The following is a 16,635-nucleotide window of genomic DNA, read 5'->3' on the forward strand; positions in this document are numbered from 1 at the left end:
CACCTGCCCCCCCCTTTAGGCTCAGCCCCAAGGATAAAGACCCCAGCGATGCTGCACCACCCCACCTGCAGCTGAGAATTTGCTTTTCCTACCCTAGGCAAAGGCCAAACTTCATCCTAGGGGTTAAAGGGGACTGCGGCAGACCCCAAACACCCCCACACACCTCCAATCACCACCACCCCAAGACCGCCACCCCGCAAACAGCGCGCCCACAGCCAGCCTCAGACACCCAAATTATCTGCAAAGACTTTTATTAACACCAAAGGATTAAAAAGTGGCCGAAACAGTTGTGGCTGCGCCACAAAACAAAAGTACCCGCGGGTCTCAGCAACAGACAGCCCCCAGGGGAGCACCACGAAGTGCAGCAGCCCCAAACCTCTGCCGTCCTCCTGCCCCCGGGGGGCCGGTCGGGGCTCAGAGGCGGACGAGGAAAGCCAGGTCGATGGTGTCGGGGATGCGGAGCTCGTCGAGGTGCACGGTGGAGGCGACGAAGGGCAGGTTCACGGGGAAGAGGTGGCTGGTGTCCACCAGCAGCTGGCTGGGACCTCCCTCCTGCTGCTGCTCCTGCAGTCGCCTCTGCGGGGGGACACGGCGCTCAGCAAGGGGGTGGCCCCATGGGGACAGAGCCGAGGTCCCCGCTTACCTCCACAGTGCTGATGAAGCCGGGGCTCACACGTTCCTCCAGCCCCGCAGCCGGGGTGTACGCCCGCAGGATCTTCACGACCTGGAGGGACATCAGGGGACCTCTGTGACACCCCCACCCCGCCCCAGCCTCCCAGTCCACAGGGGCCGAGCAGCCCCCAGGGTGGGATGGGAGCCCCCCAGGATGGTGAACCCCAATCACCCCCAGGTACCTGCTGCGGCGACAGCACCGTGCACAGGCTGCAGATAGCTCCAGCATCCTCCTCCGTCGCCTTCTTCACCTGCAGCAGCTGGGCGGCCTGCACCAGCGGCTCCAGCATCTCATGGGCCCCGCTGTGCTGCAGCCCCTGCGCCCGCAGCCACTGCTCCAGCTGGCTGATGTTGTACCTGCCCGTGACAGGGGGTCAGGGGGAGGCACCCACAGTGTCCCGGCCCCCCCCAAGTGCACTACAACCCCGTGGGGGGACCAACCTGAGCTGGATGCCGCGGCTCCAGGAGCAGGCGTCCTTCCTCAGCAGTAGGTAGTTGAGGGTGGTGCCGCTGACGAGGAAGAGGAGCTGGCGCAGGACCTGGTGCCCCACGGCCGGGGCCAGCCCGTGGCGGCCCAGCACCTGGTGGAAGGAGCCCAGCTGCTGCAGGAGCTCGGGCAGGGTGTGGGCTACGGGGGCCGAGGGCCGGTGGAGGCCGGGAGGGTAGGAGGAGGCCAGGCCCTGGATGGTCTCGCTCTCCAGCATTGCAGAAACTAGAGCATTAAGAAAAAAAAGGAAAAAAAAAAAAAGGTTGGTCAGACCGAGGAGGTGCTGCCTTGTGCTTTGCAGGGCTCCTTGGCTCTGCATCATGGCTGGGGACAGAGGGACTGGTGGGGCAGGAGGGTGATGGAGTCCCCCAGGGCTGCAGCCCAAGGTTCCCAGGGGTGCTGAGTCCCCTCCAGCTCCCCCTTCCAAGCTGGGAGGCTCGGGGAGCAGCGGGACCCCATGGAGACCCAATTCCAAGCCCACCTCCCACCTCTGGGCACAACCTATCAGGCTGCTCTCGTGCAGCGCTCCCTCCCCAAGCCAGCATCACAGGATGGGGGTCCTGAGAGCCCCCCAGCTCCCAGCGCCCATTGCCCGAGCCCCCTCCGTACCAATCATGGGCTTGAGGCGCTTCTCGGCGGTGCGGATGAGCTGCTGGTAGAGCTGCACGGCCAAGGCGCCCAGGCTGCGGCCGGCGCTCTGCAGGTCCAGGTGCTGCAGGCGGTGCGCGCTCTGCCGCGCTGTGTTCCCCTGGGAGCAGCTCTGGGGGCATGGCCAGGTCAGGGGGACAGCCCCAGGATGGAGGCAAAAAAATAAAAATAGAAAAAAAATACAGGGGTAACCCCCCCCCCCATCCCTCCTGGGGGATGAGAACATTGGCTCCATCCCTGTACATCCCCATGCACACCCCCGTTGGGATGCAGCCCCAGCCCTGGACAAGCCTCGCTGCCCCCTTCCCGAAGTCCCCCAAAGCCCCCACTCTTCCCAGGAAGGGTGTAGGGGTGTGATGTCCCCCTCCCCGGGGTGTGATGTCCCCCTCCCCAGCCCAGCCCTACCTCATCCCGGCCATACTGGCGCAGACAGTTCAGAAGCTGGCAGGTATTTGCCAGCCAGAGGGCCACAACTTCAAAGTCGTCGCTGTGCTTCTGCGAGGGGGGGAAGTGAGCACAGCAGGGGGTCAGCGAGGCTCCAGCAATGCCAGCAGCAAGCACCCCCACCCCACGCTTTCTCCAAGCCCCCCCCAGCCCCAGCGGATGCTCAGGTTGGACTCCCCAGCTCCATCACACAAAGCCCTGGGGACCAGGCTGCAGCCCCAGTGCCTCCCCCCCCCATGTTGGCCAGCAGAGCTCCTGCTCCTCAGCACAAATCCACCCCCCCCCCGGCAGCCAGGCCCAGCACCTTCATCACCCTCTTGATGGCATTGATGGCCGCATCCAGCAGGGAGCGGGCCCGCGGCTCATCACGGCAGTGGTCCGCATGGCGGAGGCAGAGGAAGAGGAGGAAGGCTGGCAGCTCCGGCAGCGCCCCTGGGCTGCTCTGCGGGCGGTAGTCTGCAGGGGGGGAGCAGGGGGCAGGCACTTACAGAGAGCTGGAGGGGGCAGGCTGCTGCCCCAGTGAGGTGGGAAGGATGAGACCATCTTTTGGGGAAGAAACCCTAGTAGGGAGCAAGCTGCTTTGTTGGGTAACGGGGTCCCCGTCCACCCAAACCCTACCTGTGATGATGGCCTTGATGATGCGCCCTTCGTCCTCCATCCTCCACGCCAGCATGGCCTGGGACAGCCCCGGTGGGGGTGGGACTGCCTGGGACGCTGCTGGCTCCTGCCCCAGCCCGGTGGTCTCTCTCTTCACTGGTGGGGAGGAGCACGGGTCACATCCTGCTGTGTCCTGGGCCAGGGGACCTGGAGCAGGTCCCTTTGGCTCAGCCCAAGGAGAGCTCCCCGGGGTTTGGAGGTGCCCTGGTCCCCACCTTGAGGCTGGGTGATGCACCAGCCCCAAACCAGCCTGCCCCCCACCCCAGCCAGCCTCATGCCCCCCCCCCCATGCAGACACCCACCTGTGAAGTCCTGGATCTGCTTCGCATAGGCTCTGAGCTGCTTCTGGAGCTTCATGGTGGTCCTCTCCTGCTTCTCCAGCTTCTGGGCCAGCTCCTGGGCAGGGACAGCTCTTGTAGGGCTCAGCCACCCCCACCAGCACCCAACTCACGGGGTACAGAGCTGGGGGTGCCTTGGGTCCCCTGCATCGCTCCCCAGTGGGATGCTGCAGCTCACTATAGGGTGGGGGGAGCTGTCCGAGCCCTGTCCCCCCCCCCCCCCCCTTACCCAGTTCTCCTCCTTGAGCCGCACGACGTGGTGCTGCAGCCCCTCCTGGCCCTGGTGCCGCTGCAGGTCCTGGATGAGGGCTGCCTGCTGCTGGCTCAGCTGCTTGAGCGAGCGGATGTCGAGGTGCAGCCCCTCCACCTCCTCCTCGTGCTGCTGCTTCTCCTCCTGCAGCTGGCTCGCCAGCAGCCTGCGTGCGCCAGGGGAACCCGAGTCACCGAGCCGGGCCGGTGTCCCCTGCCTGGCCTGCCCTGGGCCCCGTGCTGTCATTATCACTGCCAGTGACACACAGCGGGGTCGAGAGCACCCTCAGCACGTGCACGCACCCCGCTGAGGGGTGCAGACCCAGGAGGACGGGGTGTCATCCCCAGGGACCTGGTGGGCCCACGGGAACCTCGAGCAGACCAACGAGGCCGCGCACAGGGCGCCGCACCTGGGTCGGGGCAGTCCCAAACATCAGCACAGGCTGGGGGACAAAGGGACGTAGAGCAGCCCCGTGGAGAAGGGCTTGGGGTAGCAGTGGATGGGAAATAGGACATAAAGCTGGGAAATAGGACACGAACCAGCAGCGCCTGCTCGCGGCCCAGGAAGCCAGCCGCACCCCGGCTGCACCAGGGGTGATCAGCGGGGCAAGGGAGGGGATTGTGCCCCTCTGCTCTGCCCTTGTGGGACCCCACCTGGAGCACAAGGTCAGGGACCTGCCAGAGCAAGTCCAGAGGCGGCCACGGAGCAGCTCTGCTGTGAGGTCAGGCTGGGAGAGCTGGGGGTGCTCAGCCTGGAGGAGAGAAGGCTCCAGGGAGACCTCACAGCAGCCTGCCAGTGCCTAAAGGGGACTTGTAAGATAGAGAGACTTTTCACAAGGGCATGCACTGATATGACAAGGGGCGACGGATTTAAACTAAAAGAGGGTAGGTTTAGATGAGCTGTCAGGAAGAAATTCTTCCCCCTGAGGGCGGTGAGGCCCTGGCTGAGGCTGCCCCGAGGAGCTGTGGGTGCCCCATCCCTGGCAGTGCCCAAGGCCAGGCTGGATGGGGCTGGGGGCAGCCTGGGCTGCTGGAGGGGTCGTGCCCATGGCAGGGGTGGGACAGGGTGGGCTTTGAGGTCCCTTCCAACCCAAACCACTCCATGGTGCTGTGAATTATCACACCCCATCCCTCAGGGTGTCATTTGTCCCTCAAAGCCTGCGAGCTTGGGACTTTCCCCCAGCTCTGATCTTCCCTCTGGATGCACCAAGGCCAGCCCAGGAACAGGCTGGGGGCACCCAGCAAGCTTGTGGGGGGGGGGTGCACCCATTCTGGGGAGCTCCAGCCTCCCAGGAGGAGGCAGCACAGCAGGGAAGGAGAGCCGAGGATGCAGGTGGGGAGACAGCTGCTTTGGAGGTTTGGAGCTGCCCAGCATCACAGCACCGCACAGGTGAGGTGGCTGCAGCTGGCCAGAACAGCAGGGAAGCCCCCAGCAGCACCCCATGATGCTGCAGCCCACTGCAGGGATCCCAGCCCCAGCTAGACTCTCTCTGGAGCCGCACTCACTTGTTGGCAACCTGCACGGCGTCGTAGGCGTGCTTCAAGTCATCGTCCGCTGCCTTCTCTGGGCTCCTGCCCAGCCCCAGCATCCCGGCGATGTTCTGCCAGGAGAGCAGGGCAGGGTGAGAGCAGCCCCGACAGCCCCACCCGGCCCCATACCCGTGGGGCAGGAACTCACCCTTCGCTTTAGGAAGTCCAGGGGTTTCTTCTCCTCGTGCTCGGCGGAGGCTTTGCTCCTCCGCAGCTCCTCGCGGGTGCGGGCCAGCTCCTCGGTGACGGCATTGAGCTGCCCCAGCAGAAGGAGGTACGCCTGCTCCAAGGGGTCCTGCCCTGCGCCGCCGTTGGGCAGCGGCTCCCCCGCGGGCTGGGGACCCTCGGGCACCGGCTGCCAGCGCTCCTCTGGCCCCTGGGTGCAAGGAGGGGGCTTGGTGCAGGAGCCAGGGGCTGAAATCCCTGCGAGCATCCCCAGGTGGGCGCACAGCTGGCCCCACAGGCTCCCACGGACAGGCCACTTGTCACCCCCACCCTGCCAGCCCCACTGCTGTCCCCACTACCTCAGCCTGCTGGTCGGAGCCATCCCGTGATGGGGCGGTGGACATGGAGGACAGGTAGCTGCTCTCGGAGCCCAGGAAGCTCTCGGATGAAGGGGAGCGTCTGAAGGTGCTTTGCTAAGGGGGAGGAGGGCAGGGTTGGTGCCCCACTCCCCAAACACCCACCGGCTGGCACACACCGCTTGTCCCCTCCCCAGGATGGGGCACAAGGACAGGGCAGCTCAGCCCTCCGGCCCCACAGCTTAAAGGAAAGTGGCTTTGGACCCCCCCCCCCCCCTTTAAAGGACGGTTGATTTTGAGTCCCCCAGGCTGCCTTAGCTGGTGGAGCCCCCAGCACACAAACTCAGGTGCCCGCTTCCCATAGCCCAGGGGGGCCCCTAGGGGGGCCGAGCCCCCCCACCCCTCACCCTGTGGAAGGCCACCTCGTCCCGCAGATTCTCGTAGCCCTGCTCCAGGCGGGCGTACTCCTTCACCAGGCTCTGGTAGCGCGCCCGCTCCTCCTCCAGCTCCTGCTGCAGCCCCCGGCTCTCCCGCGCCGCGCGCTGGTGCTGCTCTGCAGGGGACGGGGGACACACGGGGCTGGGGACGGGATGCAGCCCCTGCAATGGGGGGCACGCTGGGCCTGCAGGTCCAGCCTCGTGCAGGATGGGGCAGGGGAACCCTTCTACCTTCCAGATCCTGCGACTGCTCCAAGGTGCGCTGGATCAGGGCATCTCTTTCCTCCCCCAGGTGCAGTTTCATGGCCTCCACCTCTGCCAGGCGCTGGGGGAGAAGCAGAGGGGTCGGTACAGCCCAGGGACCCCTCTGTGGGCACTCAGCACCAGGCTCAGGGCCCTGGAAAGCCCCCGTAGAGCAAGAGCAGCCCCAGCTATCCCCACGACAGACCTGCCGGAGCTCCTCGACCTCCTGGGCCAGGCGGCTCTCGGCGCTGTGCCTCTCCAGCTCGGCCAGCCGCTCCTGCAGCTGCTGGACCTGGGCATCGCGGGCTGCGTCCTCCCGCAGCCCCTGCATCTCTGCCCGCAGGCGCTGCACCTCCTCGGCGTGGGCAGTGTTCAGTGCCGAGAGCTGCTCCGCCAGCCGCTGCTTCTCCTGGGCCTGGGATCAGAGCAGGTTATGGGGTGCTGGGGGCATCCCCTTGGGTCCCCTTCTCCCCATCAGTGGGAGCCCCGAGCCTTGGTTACCCCCCCCACCACGCAGAGCTCTCCATCGGGCACCATCCCAGATGGAGCCACGCGTTGTGAGCTTTGCCATGCCTCCACATCCCGCTCCCCAGCTCCTGGCTGCTTCCATCCCCAGGGACAGGGCAGCACTGCAGGGGCCCTCCCTCACACTCTGCAGCCACCCCTGGAGCTGGAGCGGTGGCAGCCGGAGACGAGATGCTTGCCCAGATGGCGGCAGCTGATGTGGCCGGTGGGAGAACGTGCTGTGCCGGAGCTGTTCCAGCACACGCTGCCGTGCTGTGAGGCTGTGCCCACCCAAGCACCCAGGAGGGCACCAGCACATCCCCAGGGTGCATCAGAAACCCAGCACTGACCCCTAGATGCAGCACTCCTGCCTGGAGACATGTGCCCTGCAGGGCCAGCTCCACGGCCAGGATGGGGCAGACCAGGGCTGTGGTTTTGTTTATACAGGGACTGGTTGGCAAAGACAGGTCCCGAAGCAGGCTGCAGCACCCACCTGCTCATCCAGCCTGCACTGCAGCTGCATCACCTTGATCTCCATGCCCTTGTGCAGCTGCTTGTAGTGCTCGACTGAGCGCGCCTCCGCCCGCAGGCGTCGCAGCTCCCGGCGTGCCCGCGCCCGGCGGTAGCAGCACTGCAGGTAGAGCACGGCCCCGCGCAGCCGGGCGTAGCGGCTCCGGGCCAGCCAGCCCCTGACAGCTGCCTGGATCACCACGGCTTTCTGGTGCCGCACCATCTGCAAGGGAGAGACAGAGCAGTAGCACCGCCAGCAGGCACGGGGACGATGGCAGCCCTGTGCACCTGGGGACAGTGGGGTTGGTGCCACGCTGACCCCAAGCAGCATGGCAAGAGCAGCCAGTTTGTCACCAAGATGTCAGGAAGGTGACAGCATCACCGAGAGCATGCTGCTCCCCCAGTTGCATGGGGCAGGGGCTCCCCACCGCAGGACGGGACCACCCAGCACCCTGCCAGGCTCCTACCTGCTGGTACAGACGCCGGGCGAACATGCCCCGGGCAAAGGCTTGGATGGTGACAGCAGCCCGGTGTGTGCGCAGGTAGGAGCGCCGGGCCAGCACCATCCTCACCGTCTTCTGCAGCACCACAGCAGCTCTGCTCCTCCGCAGCATCGCGGTGAGCCTGCGGGGAGGCGAGGAGTTGGGTGCAGGACAGCAGAGCCCCCAGCCCACCCCAGAGCTGGGTCTCTGCTCACTGCATCTCCCTCAGAGCCCCCGGCCCCGCTCACCTGCGGGCCAGCAGGCCCCGGGCATGGCGCTGCAGGCAGAGCACCGCGGCACGCACCCGCCCGAAGCGCCGCCGTGCCAGCCAGCCCCGCAGGTGCCGCTGCAGCAGGGTGCAGGCTGCCCGCAGCCGCCGGTACCGCAGCTCCTCCAGGTAGGCCACCTGGCCGGCCCGGAAAAACACCTTGCTCTTCCCACACTGGTACTTGCTGGGGTCCTGGGGGCAGAAGGGGGGAGTCAGAGCCAGGGAGGAGGCACGCCCTGGCCAGGTTCCTCCAAAGCAGTACTCTGTATGCTCCCAGCCTTCCTTACTCAGCTTCCCCAGTGGCTGGGGTAATCCCAATTCCTCCCCATCAATATTACACCCATTTCTGCACCCCACTGGGCGCACACGCACACACTGGAAGATGGGAAAAAGCATCTGCAAGGGATGCTCAGGTACCACAGCTGCACCCCCTGAGCAGAGCCCTTACCTGGAGCAGCCTCCCCAGGGCAAGGCTGCAGCTCTGCTTCACATCAGCACCCACCAGCTCCTCTCTGCTCACCAGAGCCCTGTACCTGTCGAAGAACTCCTGGTATGTCCACCTGTGGGGAACAGAGGGGATCAGGGGGGTGCTCTGGCCAGGGGGAGCCCTGGGGTGCCAGGGAGAGCCCTGGGGTGCCAGGGAAGCAGGGGGTACCTGGAGGGGTAGCCCGCGGCACTGATCCGGATGGTCTCCAGGACCCCACAGGCTCGCAGCTGCTCCACCACTCGCCTGGAGTCAAACCTGGGGCCAAAAAGAAAAAAACCTGATCCCATGTAGCTTATCCAGGCGTGCACCAAGGCACGCAGGGCAGGAGGGACATGGCTTAGAGGGGGGGAGCAGAGCCCCGCAGCGTCCCTATGGCACTCACACGAAGGGCAGCTTCCTGTCATTGGGTTTGATGCAGCGGATGTAGTGCGGCGTGGTGCTGCCCAGCATCTCCATCAGCCGGTTCAGGGAGGCTCTGAACTGCGGAGCACAACGGGAAGGTGGTCAAGGCCGGCAGGCAGGGCGCAGGGGGGTGTCCCCCAGGACAGAGCAGGGCTCAGGGCTCCCCCGTCCTGTACCTGGCTGGAGATGGACTTCTTGCTCCTCTGGCTGCTGGGCAGCGACCTGCGGCTGGGGCGCCCGGGCAGCCAGGGGCCGCTGGACCTGCGGGACTGCAGGGACACAGCCCCATACCCATCCTCCAGGAAGAGCTCGGCGAGCAGGGCAGACTGCGTGGAGCAGAGCCGTGAGCAGTGGGCCTGCAGCAAGCAGCACCCCACACCGCCCCAGAGCCAGCACCAGCAGGACACGTGGCCCCAGAGGCCAGCCCCGTGCAGGATCCCGATACTGCCACAGCCCCGACATGCCCCAGGTGTCCAGGGACCGGCTCTGCCCCCTGCTTGCCCCCTAAGGGAACCCAAGGAGAAGTCGTGAGCACCCTCCCAGGTGAACAAGAGCTCTCCCCCCAGGTGTCCCTTACCTTCTGCCAGGGCCACACGGTGCGGAGGGGAGGAGAAGACAGCGTTACCGGCGTGGGAGCAGCAGCGCACCCCAGCCCGAGGGCAGGAGAATAAAATGGGGGCACCCACATCACAGGGCACCCTGACCACAGGTCACCACCCCCAACAAACGCAGGGCTCACCCTGCATGGCTTCCTCCTCCTGCAACACCCACCCCTCCCAGCACCCACAGGACTGGCTCTCACCTTGCTGGCTCGCAGCAGCCCCACCAGCTCCTCGGGGATGGTGTCCCTGTTCTTCTCCACGAACCCACTGCACTGGTATTCCACCTGGCAGGGGACAACCCCAGCACCAGCGTTAGGGGCTTCCCAGCCTGGATTGGGGCAGGGCTCTTGGAAAGGACCCTTGCAGGAGCCAGGGCTGGCTGTGGCCACACCGCTGATGGCACCACCGCAGCACCACAGGACCTCCTAATTTCTCTAATTCCTGCCCTTGGAGCTGCAGCCCAGCACAGAGAGGGCAGAGGCTGCAGGCGATGCCACCGGCCAGGAGATGCCCCCAGCAGCTCCCGAGGGTCAGGCTGGGTGCTGCCAAGCCCCCCACCCAGCGAGGTACCACCACCACCGCAGCTCTCCTACCTTGCCAGCGAAGTGGCAGACAATGAAGGCATCCATGGGCCTCTTGGGCTTCTGGAAGTGGGAGCTGCCGAGGTGGGTCTGGTAGAGCTTCTGCGCCCAGCTCCCGTCACTGCCTTGGGGCATCTGAAAGGCAGAGGGGTTGGAGGGGTGGCCGAGGGCTTGGGACAGCCACAGTGACCTGCTCCAGCGCCTCACGCCCACCTTGCACTCCTCATTCAGCAGGTCCAGGATGCCGAGTCGGCCCTCAATGAGCTCAATGCATGGCTGGTTGTCGCAGAAGTCAACGAAGACCCAAGGGATCTCCTCAGTCACGTAGTCCTCCTGCTCCAGCTTGAAGACATGCTGGAGGGAGGGATGGAGAGCAGGATGAGATGGGGCAGAGGTGGCCGGTCCCCAGGCTGGCTGCAGGCAGCACCTGGGTTTCCGCAGGGCACCAAAGCGGCCCCTCTCCTGGGGCAGGGGCACTTCTGGGGCCGTGCCCAGCTCCAGCAGCCTCCCAGAGCCCCAGGCCCAGAGGACCAGCCACATCCCAGGGCAGAAAGCCAGAGGCACCAGCACGGCAGGGTGCTGGAGGGGACATCTGGGTGACACCCACCAGGTTGAAAAGCTGCTGCAGCTTCTCGTTGGCATAGTTGATGCAGAACTGCTCAAAGCTGTTGAACTCAAACATCTCAAACCTGCGGACAGAGACCCGACTGAGCAGGGCAGAACCACCCCGGCCAGCCAGGAGCTGCACGTGGCCACGGACCCAGCCTCACTGCAGGGACAGGCACTGCCCCACGACCCAGCTGGTGGCCACAGACCCACGGCAGGAGCAGGACCACGCTCTTCCACACAACGTGGCAGAGGAGCGCCATCCTTACCCATAGATGTCCAGGATGCCGATGGAGGTGTGGTGGCCCTCCGGTGACCGCAGGGCACGGTTGACCCTGCTCACCATCCACTTGAAGACCTGCCCGTACATGTGCTTGGCCAGGGCGTCCCGGGAGTCCAGTGCCTGCTGCCTGGAGAGCGGCTTCAGGTAGGTCTCGCCGGCGGTCACCAGCTTGCGATGGCAGAGCCAACGTGTGACCTGGGCCTCCTCGATGCCCAGCAGCGTGCAGAACTGCCCCAGGGCCTCATCAGCGGACTGCAGAGGGACAGAAGTGTCACCAGCACCACCGGGATGCGGGTCCCGATGTGGCCAGGCACAGCGAGCTCTCGCCCACCTCCACGAAGCACCCGTCCCCGTGGCGGTCCCTCCCTCTGATTGCGATGTCGCCCAGATGCAGGATGGCAGCAAGGACGGAGAAGAGCTCCAGCTGGTCGGCCTCGGGGACACCTGCAGGCACAGCGGGGGCATGAGGGGCTGCCCCCAGTGCTGGGGGGATCCCCATATCCCACAGGCTGGGGATATGGGAACAGCCAGCAGATATCTGGGCTCCCCAGCACCGGGGTGTCCATCCCCGGTGCTCCCACCAGCAATGGGGTGAGGGTAGTGGGATGATGGGGACCAGCCCTGCCCACCCCCACGGTCTCCCCAACCCGTGCCCCACCAGGACAGTACCCAGGAGGGAGAAGGCATGCCGTGTGCTGTCCAGGTCGGCTGCATCATCGGTGCCAGCAGTGCACCGACCCTGGCAGGTGTAGTGGAAGGTCTCTGCCCCACCTGTGGGCAAGATGTGCAGGTTGTGAAACCAGCATGGCCCCACCAGGCCCCCAGCCCCCCTCATCCTGCAGTGCAGAGCACGCACAGCACCCAGCTGGCAGCCCAATCCTACCCCTGTTTTGGGGAAAGGCAGGAACACCAGCACTGCCCGCGCCATGCCACGGGGCTGGGGTACTCACGGAGACCCAGGCCCTGCAGCTCAGACAGGGCAGCCGAGGCGCAGAGCTGGTAGAAGATGTGGTAGTTCCTCTCTGCTCTTGCCTGTGGGAAGAGCGGCCACGTCACCTCGGGGCCCCAAAAAGGGCGGTGCTGAGGCCCCAGACTGGGGACAAGGGACACTTTGCTCTCCCAGCTCGACCCAGGAGGAGCAAGGCAGCCCCTGCACAGCCCCGTCCCCATGCCGCCCTGAGACCCACCTGGAAGGTGACGCGGGACTTCTCCAGCAGGTAGGTTTTGATGGTGGCCCCAGTGACACGGGCTTGGCTGAAGCCAATCTCGATGTACTTCCCAAAGCGGCTGCTGTTGTCATTCCTGGTCGTCTTCGCATTCCCGAAGGCCTGGCAGGAGGCGTTAGGTGGCCTCAGACCTCCAGGTGCTCTGGAGATGTTCAGTCCCCTCCACCCACCCATGTTACCGGGGGGAACATCAGGGATGCAAGGCCACGAGGAGCACAGGGAGGGCCTGGGACAGGCAGGGACCCACCTCCATGACGGGGCTGGAGGCCAGCACCTTCTCCTCCATGCTGGAGTCCCCCAGGCAGCCCCCGACGGCAGTGAAGTACCTCATGGCGTACTTGGCTGACGCCGTCTTCCCTGCGCCCGACTCGCCGCTGATGATGAGGGACTGATTCTTCCCGAACCTGTGGGAGGGGGACACGAGCCCGTGCCCCAGGGGGAAGGTTCTCCACGGGCCGTATGGGGGCTTCAGCCCTGCCCCGCCACAACCCGGGGGGCTGCTCCAGCAGCAGGACCCCCCCATGGCGATGCTCTCACCTCACCATCTGCTTGTACGCCTCCTCCGCCAGCGCAAAGATGTGGGGGTCCATGTCCCCCATCTCCCGGCCACTGTAGGCATAGATCACCTCCTCCTCATAGATGGGCAGCGGCTTGTAGGGGTTGATGGCAACCAGGATGATACCTGGAGGAAGGGGGCGTGCACAGGGGAGGGGCATGAGGGCACTCATCCCAGGGTGCGGGGGGACACGGGGTGCAGGGGGCTCACCGCAGTAGGTGTAGATGGCGTTGGCCTCCAGGAAGCGCACGCGGAGCGAGTGCAGCACGGCCGGCTCGTGCAGGTAGCTCAGGGCCACCAGGTCATCCTTGCCCGAGAGGCACTCGGGGTTGCAGAGAGGCGGCAGCTGGGACTCGATAGGGTAAGCCAGCATCTGCGGGGACGGGGCAGGATGAGTGCTGAGCAGGGGCAGGTGGCCCCACGGTGGCAGCACAGGCAGGGGACGTGGCCACAGCACGCAGTACTCAGACAGCAGACGAGCTGCTGGGCACATCCCCGGCCTCTCTGCTCCCCAGTGAGGAACCCAGGCTGGTTTGGGCGCACAGCGTGAGCCCCAGCACCCAGCTCAGGATGCCTGGCCATGCAGTGAGCAAAGGGACCCGCAGGGCCACGAGGCCCCAGCCTCACCGAGCCATCCTCCAGGCAGAGGTGCAGAACGGCATCTCCTTCCTCGTAGTCTCTGGTTATTTCTGCCACCCTCCAGACCTGGACGCAGTCAGGGATCCAGACCCGGGCACCCTGTGGGGACACAGAAGGGACAAGATCCCAGCAGATGGCCTCAGACATGGGACAGGAGACGCAGACAGCCCTGAGCTGGGCATCGCAGCCCCCTGGGGCTCTCGGAGGCAGCAGCCTGGTGCTCAGCATCACCGCCGGGCGCCCCATGGACCTGCTGCTCCTGCCGGCAGGGATCCTGCCCAGGTGTGCAAGAGGGCACTAGGGCTACAGCCATGGGATCACTGAAGATCAGAGCCCGACACCAGAAAGCTTCCGCAAGAAAGGGCTCAAAAGCGGCTCCGGCACCCCAGAAACAGAGCCGGGGAGATACCCCAGCCCCAATTTCCTTGTTCTGACCCAGCCCCGTGGCTCTCCCTCCCCAGCAGGCAGCACCCCCTGCCCTTGCGCTGTGGGGCTGGTCCTGCCCCACCGCAGGATGCTCAGAGATGGGGAACCCGCAGCTCCCAGAGCCCACTGCAGCAGCTCTGCCAGCCTGCAGGGAACGAGGGCTGCTCCAGGGGGCCGGTGCCCCTGCTGCTCCATGCAGGCAGGCACGAGGCCATATTGCGAGCTTAAAAAGGGAGAAAAAAGCTCCTCTAATGGCTGCAGCGCTGCTGCCGGGCTCAGGGAGCACCTCATGGCTTCCACGCACCACCTCGGAGCCCTCAGCTGCTCTAACACCCTGCTCCCACCGCAGCCCCTCGCCAGGAGCCAGGGCTGGCGAAGCCATCCTGCTGCTGCTGCTGAATTTGCAAACGCAGGGGGCTCGGCAGGCAGCAAGCCCCCCCAGGTCTGGGAGCAGCCGTGTTACTGCCCTGCTAGAGCCCAGCAAACGCAAAGCAAGCAGGCTGGGGAGGGGGTGCAAGGGGGGGGCTGCGCTTTGGGTGCCCCCTCCTAGGGACCAGCAGCAGTCCCAGAGGTGCTGGGGGGGGGGGGCCCAGCATTGGCAGCCCTTTCCCCCCACCCTGTGCCACCCCCAGCAGCACCAAGCCTCACCTGCCCGTAGGGCTGCCCTGCTGCCATGGTCCCCCCACTTCTGCCACACTGCTGCCCCCCTCGCCTGTGGCCCCTTTATGGCCGCTAATTGCTGCTAATTGGGTGGGAGTTCCCCACCCACTAATTGCTGCTAATTGGGTGTGGGGGTCCCGCCCTGCTCTGCCTCCTGGTCAGCCCCACACACCCTCACCAGCTGGGGGAGATGATGGGGGGCTGTGGCTAGCTTCTCCCCACCCCACAGCTGCAGCACCCCAAGAGACCCCCCCCCCCATAGGCACCCCAAGACACCCCCACCTCCCATTTGGGGCACCCCAACTCCCTCCTGGGACACCCCAACTCCCCCCGAGAAGCCCCATCTGGGACAACCCCACCCAGGACCCCTTGAAACACTCCCCTACCTGGGACCATCGAGGGCACCCCAAGCCTCTCCTATCTAAGACACCCCAAAAGTGCCCTCATGCAGGGCAACTTGGGCCACCCGCAACCCTGCCCCCACCCAGGGCACCCCAAGCACCCACGGGTGGGTGAGCCACCCCCGGCTGAGTTAAACTCGGTCCATAATGGGATTTTTTTCTCAGCGCACCTCCAGCCTTTTTCACTGACTCGTGCCAAGGGAGGGACCCATGGGCGCATGGGGGGGGGACCCAGTTTGGGACCCTTGTCCTGGGCCTCCCTGCCACGTGCAGTCCCTGTGGGGCACTGGCTTCCTCGCCCCAGGTCCCTGGGTTTGGGCGGTGCTGGTGGGTGCCTGGGGGTGCTGCTGCCCATGGGTGTCCACAGCCCTTGGGTGTAGGTCCCCATGGCCCGTGGGTGCCATTTTCTGTGGGTCCTCATGGTCCATGGGTGCCACTGTCCACGTGTGCCACTGTTTGTGGGTCCCCATGGCCCGTGGGTGCCATTTTCTGTGGGTCCTCCTGCCCCATGGGTGCCACTAGTCATGGATCCCATGTGCCCACGGTGGCCCTGGATGCCGCGAGGAGGTGGCTGATGACCCTGTGCCGAGGCGCTCAGGGTTGGTGACCAAGACGAGGCCATGGGGTTGGCCTGGCCGCTGGGGACAGGGGGACGAGGGGCTGCCCAAGCAGGGCGAGAGGTGGGGGACAAGGCGGGGGTGCTGGCCAGGATGGGGACAATTCACCCTGTGGCGACGTCCCCTTCGGACCCCGCTCCTGCCCCAGGCACCCGCCCATGCCCGGCTGCTGCGCTCTGAAGCAATCCCACGGGGCGCTCCGCTGGGCGAGTGGGAGGGCGGGAGCCTTGTCCCCCTGTAGGAGAGTGCAACTGGGATGTTTTGGGATGTGTGCAACTGATGCGAAAATGAATCCCCGCTCACCCGAGGGCCGTCGGCGCCACGCGGCTCGTTAACAAGTCCCGTAGGGGGGCTCGGCCCAGGCTCCAAACGCCAGGGAGGCAGCAGGTGCTGGGCAACATCTAGTTGGTTATTTCTCCCCAAACTGGTCCCAAAACCCAGACAAACCACCCCAGGGAACACCGAGGGGGGACACAGACAGACAGACAGACGGGAGCGGCGTGGGACGGCCGTGCCCAAGCATCCCGATGCCGAGATGCCGCAGGCAGCGATGCAGCGGAGGCAGCACATGGGTTCGTATATAGTAAAAAGTCTTTATTAAGAAGGCTTTGAAGTCAAAAAATAAAACTCTTGATACAATTTTCATAACCGTCAAGTCAGCTCAGCAAATATATAATCAGTACTTTAGCCATGTAAGGTTAAAGGTCCGTTATTTTCTTTTTAAAATAAAATATATTTTAGTTTTTAAAATTTATTCAATAAAGTACATATTTTCCTATAAATTCCCTACATATACATAAAGAGGTAAAAAATAAAAAAATAAAACTAAAAAAAAAAACCAAAAACGACTGTGAAATAAAAAGGAGATAGAAATCTGTCAGGTTTTTGCGACGTGACGTGTCCACCGTGCCCCCTCCAGCCCCCGCCCGGCCCCGACCCCTGGCCTCTCGTAATGCGCGTTTTGGGCAGTTTTCACATTGGCAAAATAGAAGATAAGACCTGCGTTACAAAAAAAATATATATATATTTATAGAACCGTCAAGAATCATCCAAAAAAATAACTACATACAAAAAGAACGACAACAAAAAAATTATAATAATAATAGAATGCTTTTAAAAAAATAAAAGACAACCCTTGCGTGTCCTAAAATAAAAAGTG

The 16,635-nt window shown here is 64.5% G+C and overlaps 1 protein-coding gene across 3 annotated transcripts; it reads right to left on the reverse strand.

Annotated features, from left to right (window-relative positions):
- Positions 1-65: 65 nt before the first annotated feature.
- On the reverse strand, positions 66-14,493 carry LOC106045646 (unconventional myosin-Vb-like). 3 transcript variants are annotated; one of them, XM_066983774.1, is made up of 37 exons: positions 14,447-14,493; positions 13,361-13,471; positions 12,944-13,106; positions 12,715-12,859; positions 12,425-12,581; positions 12,139-12,279; positions 11,902-11,983; positions 11,621-11,722; positions 11,283-11,395; positions 10,938-11,203; positions 10,670-10,751; positions 10,276-10,416; positions 10,075-10,197; positions 9,682-9,765; positions 9,056-9,205; positions 8,860-8,957; positions 8,646-8,732; positions 8,439-8,550; positions 7,971-8,182; positions 7,708-7,864; positions 7,224-7,463; positions 6,432-6,641; positions 6,215-6,308; positions 5,969-6,099; positions 5,550-5,663; positions 5,174-5,401; positions 5,002-5,096; positions 3,476-3,662; positions 3,211-3,304; positions 2,870-3,055; positions 2,556-2,707; positions 2,213-2,302; positions 1,769-1,919; positions 1,114-1,384; positions 855-1,029; positions 644-724; positions 66-576 (listed from the first exon to the last, which is right to left on the reverse strand). In XM_066983774.1, exons 1-37 carry the CDS (start codon positions 14,471-14,473, stop codon positions 415-417), a joined length of 5,214 nt encoding a protein of 1,737 aa, XP_066839875.1. In that variant the 5' UTR covers positions 14,474-14,493; the 3' UTR covers positions 66-414. The 3 variants fall into 3 exon arrangements, with proteins under 3 accessions (XP_066839875.1, XP_066839876.1, XP_066839874.1); XM_066983775.1 differs by having other exon boundaries at positions 2,870-3,004; positions 5,954-6,099; XM_066983773.1 differs by having other exon boundaries at positions 5,954-6,099.
- Positions 14,494-16,635: the final 2,142 nt, after the last annotated feature.

Source organism: Anser cygnoides, chromosome 27 (genome assembly GCF_040182565.1).
Source record: "Anser cygnoides isolate HZ-2024a breed goose chromosome 27, Taihu_goose_T2T_genome, whole genome shotgun sequence".
Taxonomy (NCBI): Eukaryota; Metazoa; Chordata; class Aves; order Anseriformes; family Anatidae; genus Anser; species Anser cygnoides.

Coding starts and splice junctions, on each gene's coding strand:
- LOC106045646 (XM_066983773.1), bottom strand. CDS start 14,473: ATGGCAGCAGGGCAGCCCTACGGGCAG. Junction 7,865..7,970: donor CGGGGCCTGCTGGCCCGCAG/GTGAGCGGGGCC, acceptor GCCTCCCCGCAG/GCTCACCGCGATGCTGCGGA. Junction 5,664..5,953: donor ACGAGGTGGCCTTCCACAGG/GTGAGGGGTGGG, acceptor CCTCCCCCTTAG/CAAAGCACCTTCAGACGCTC.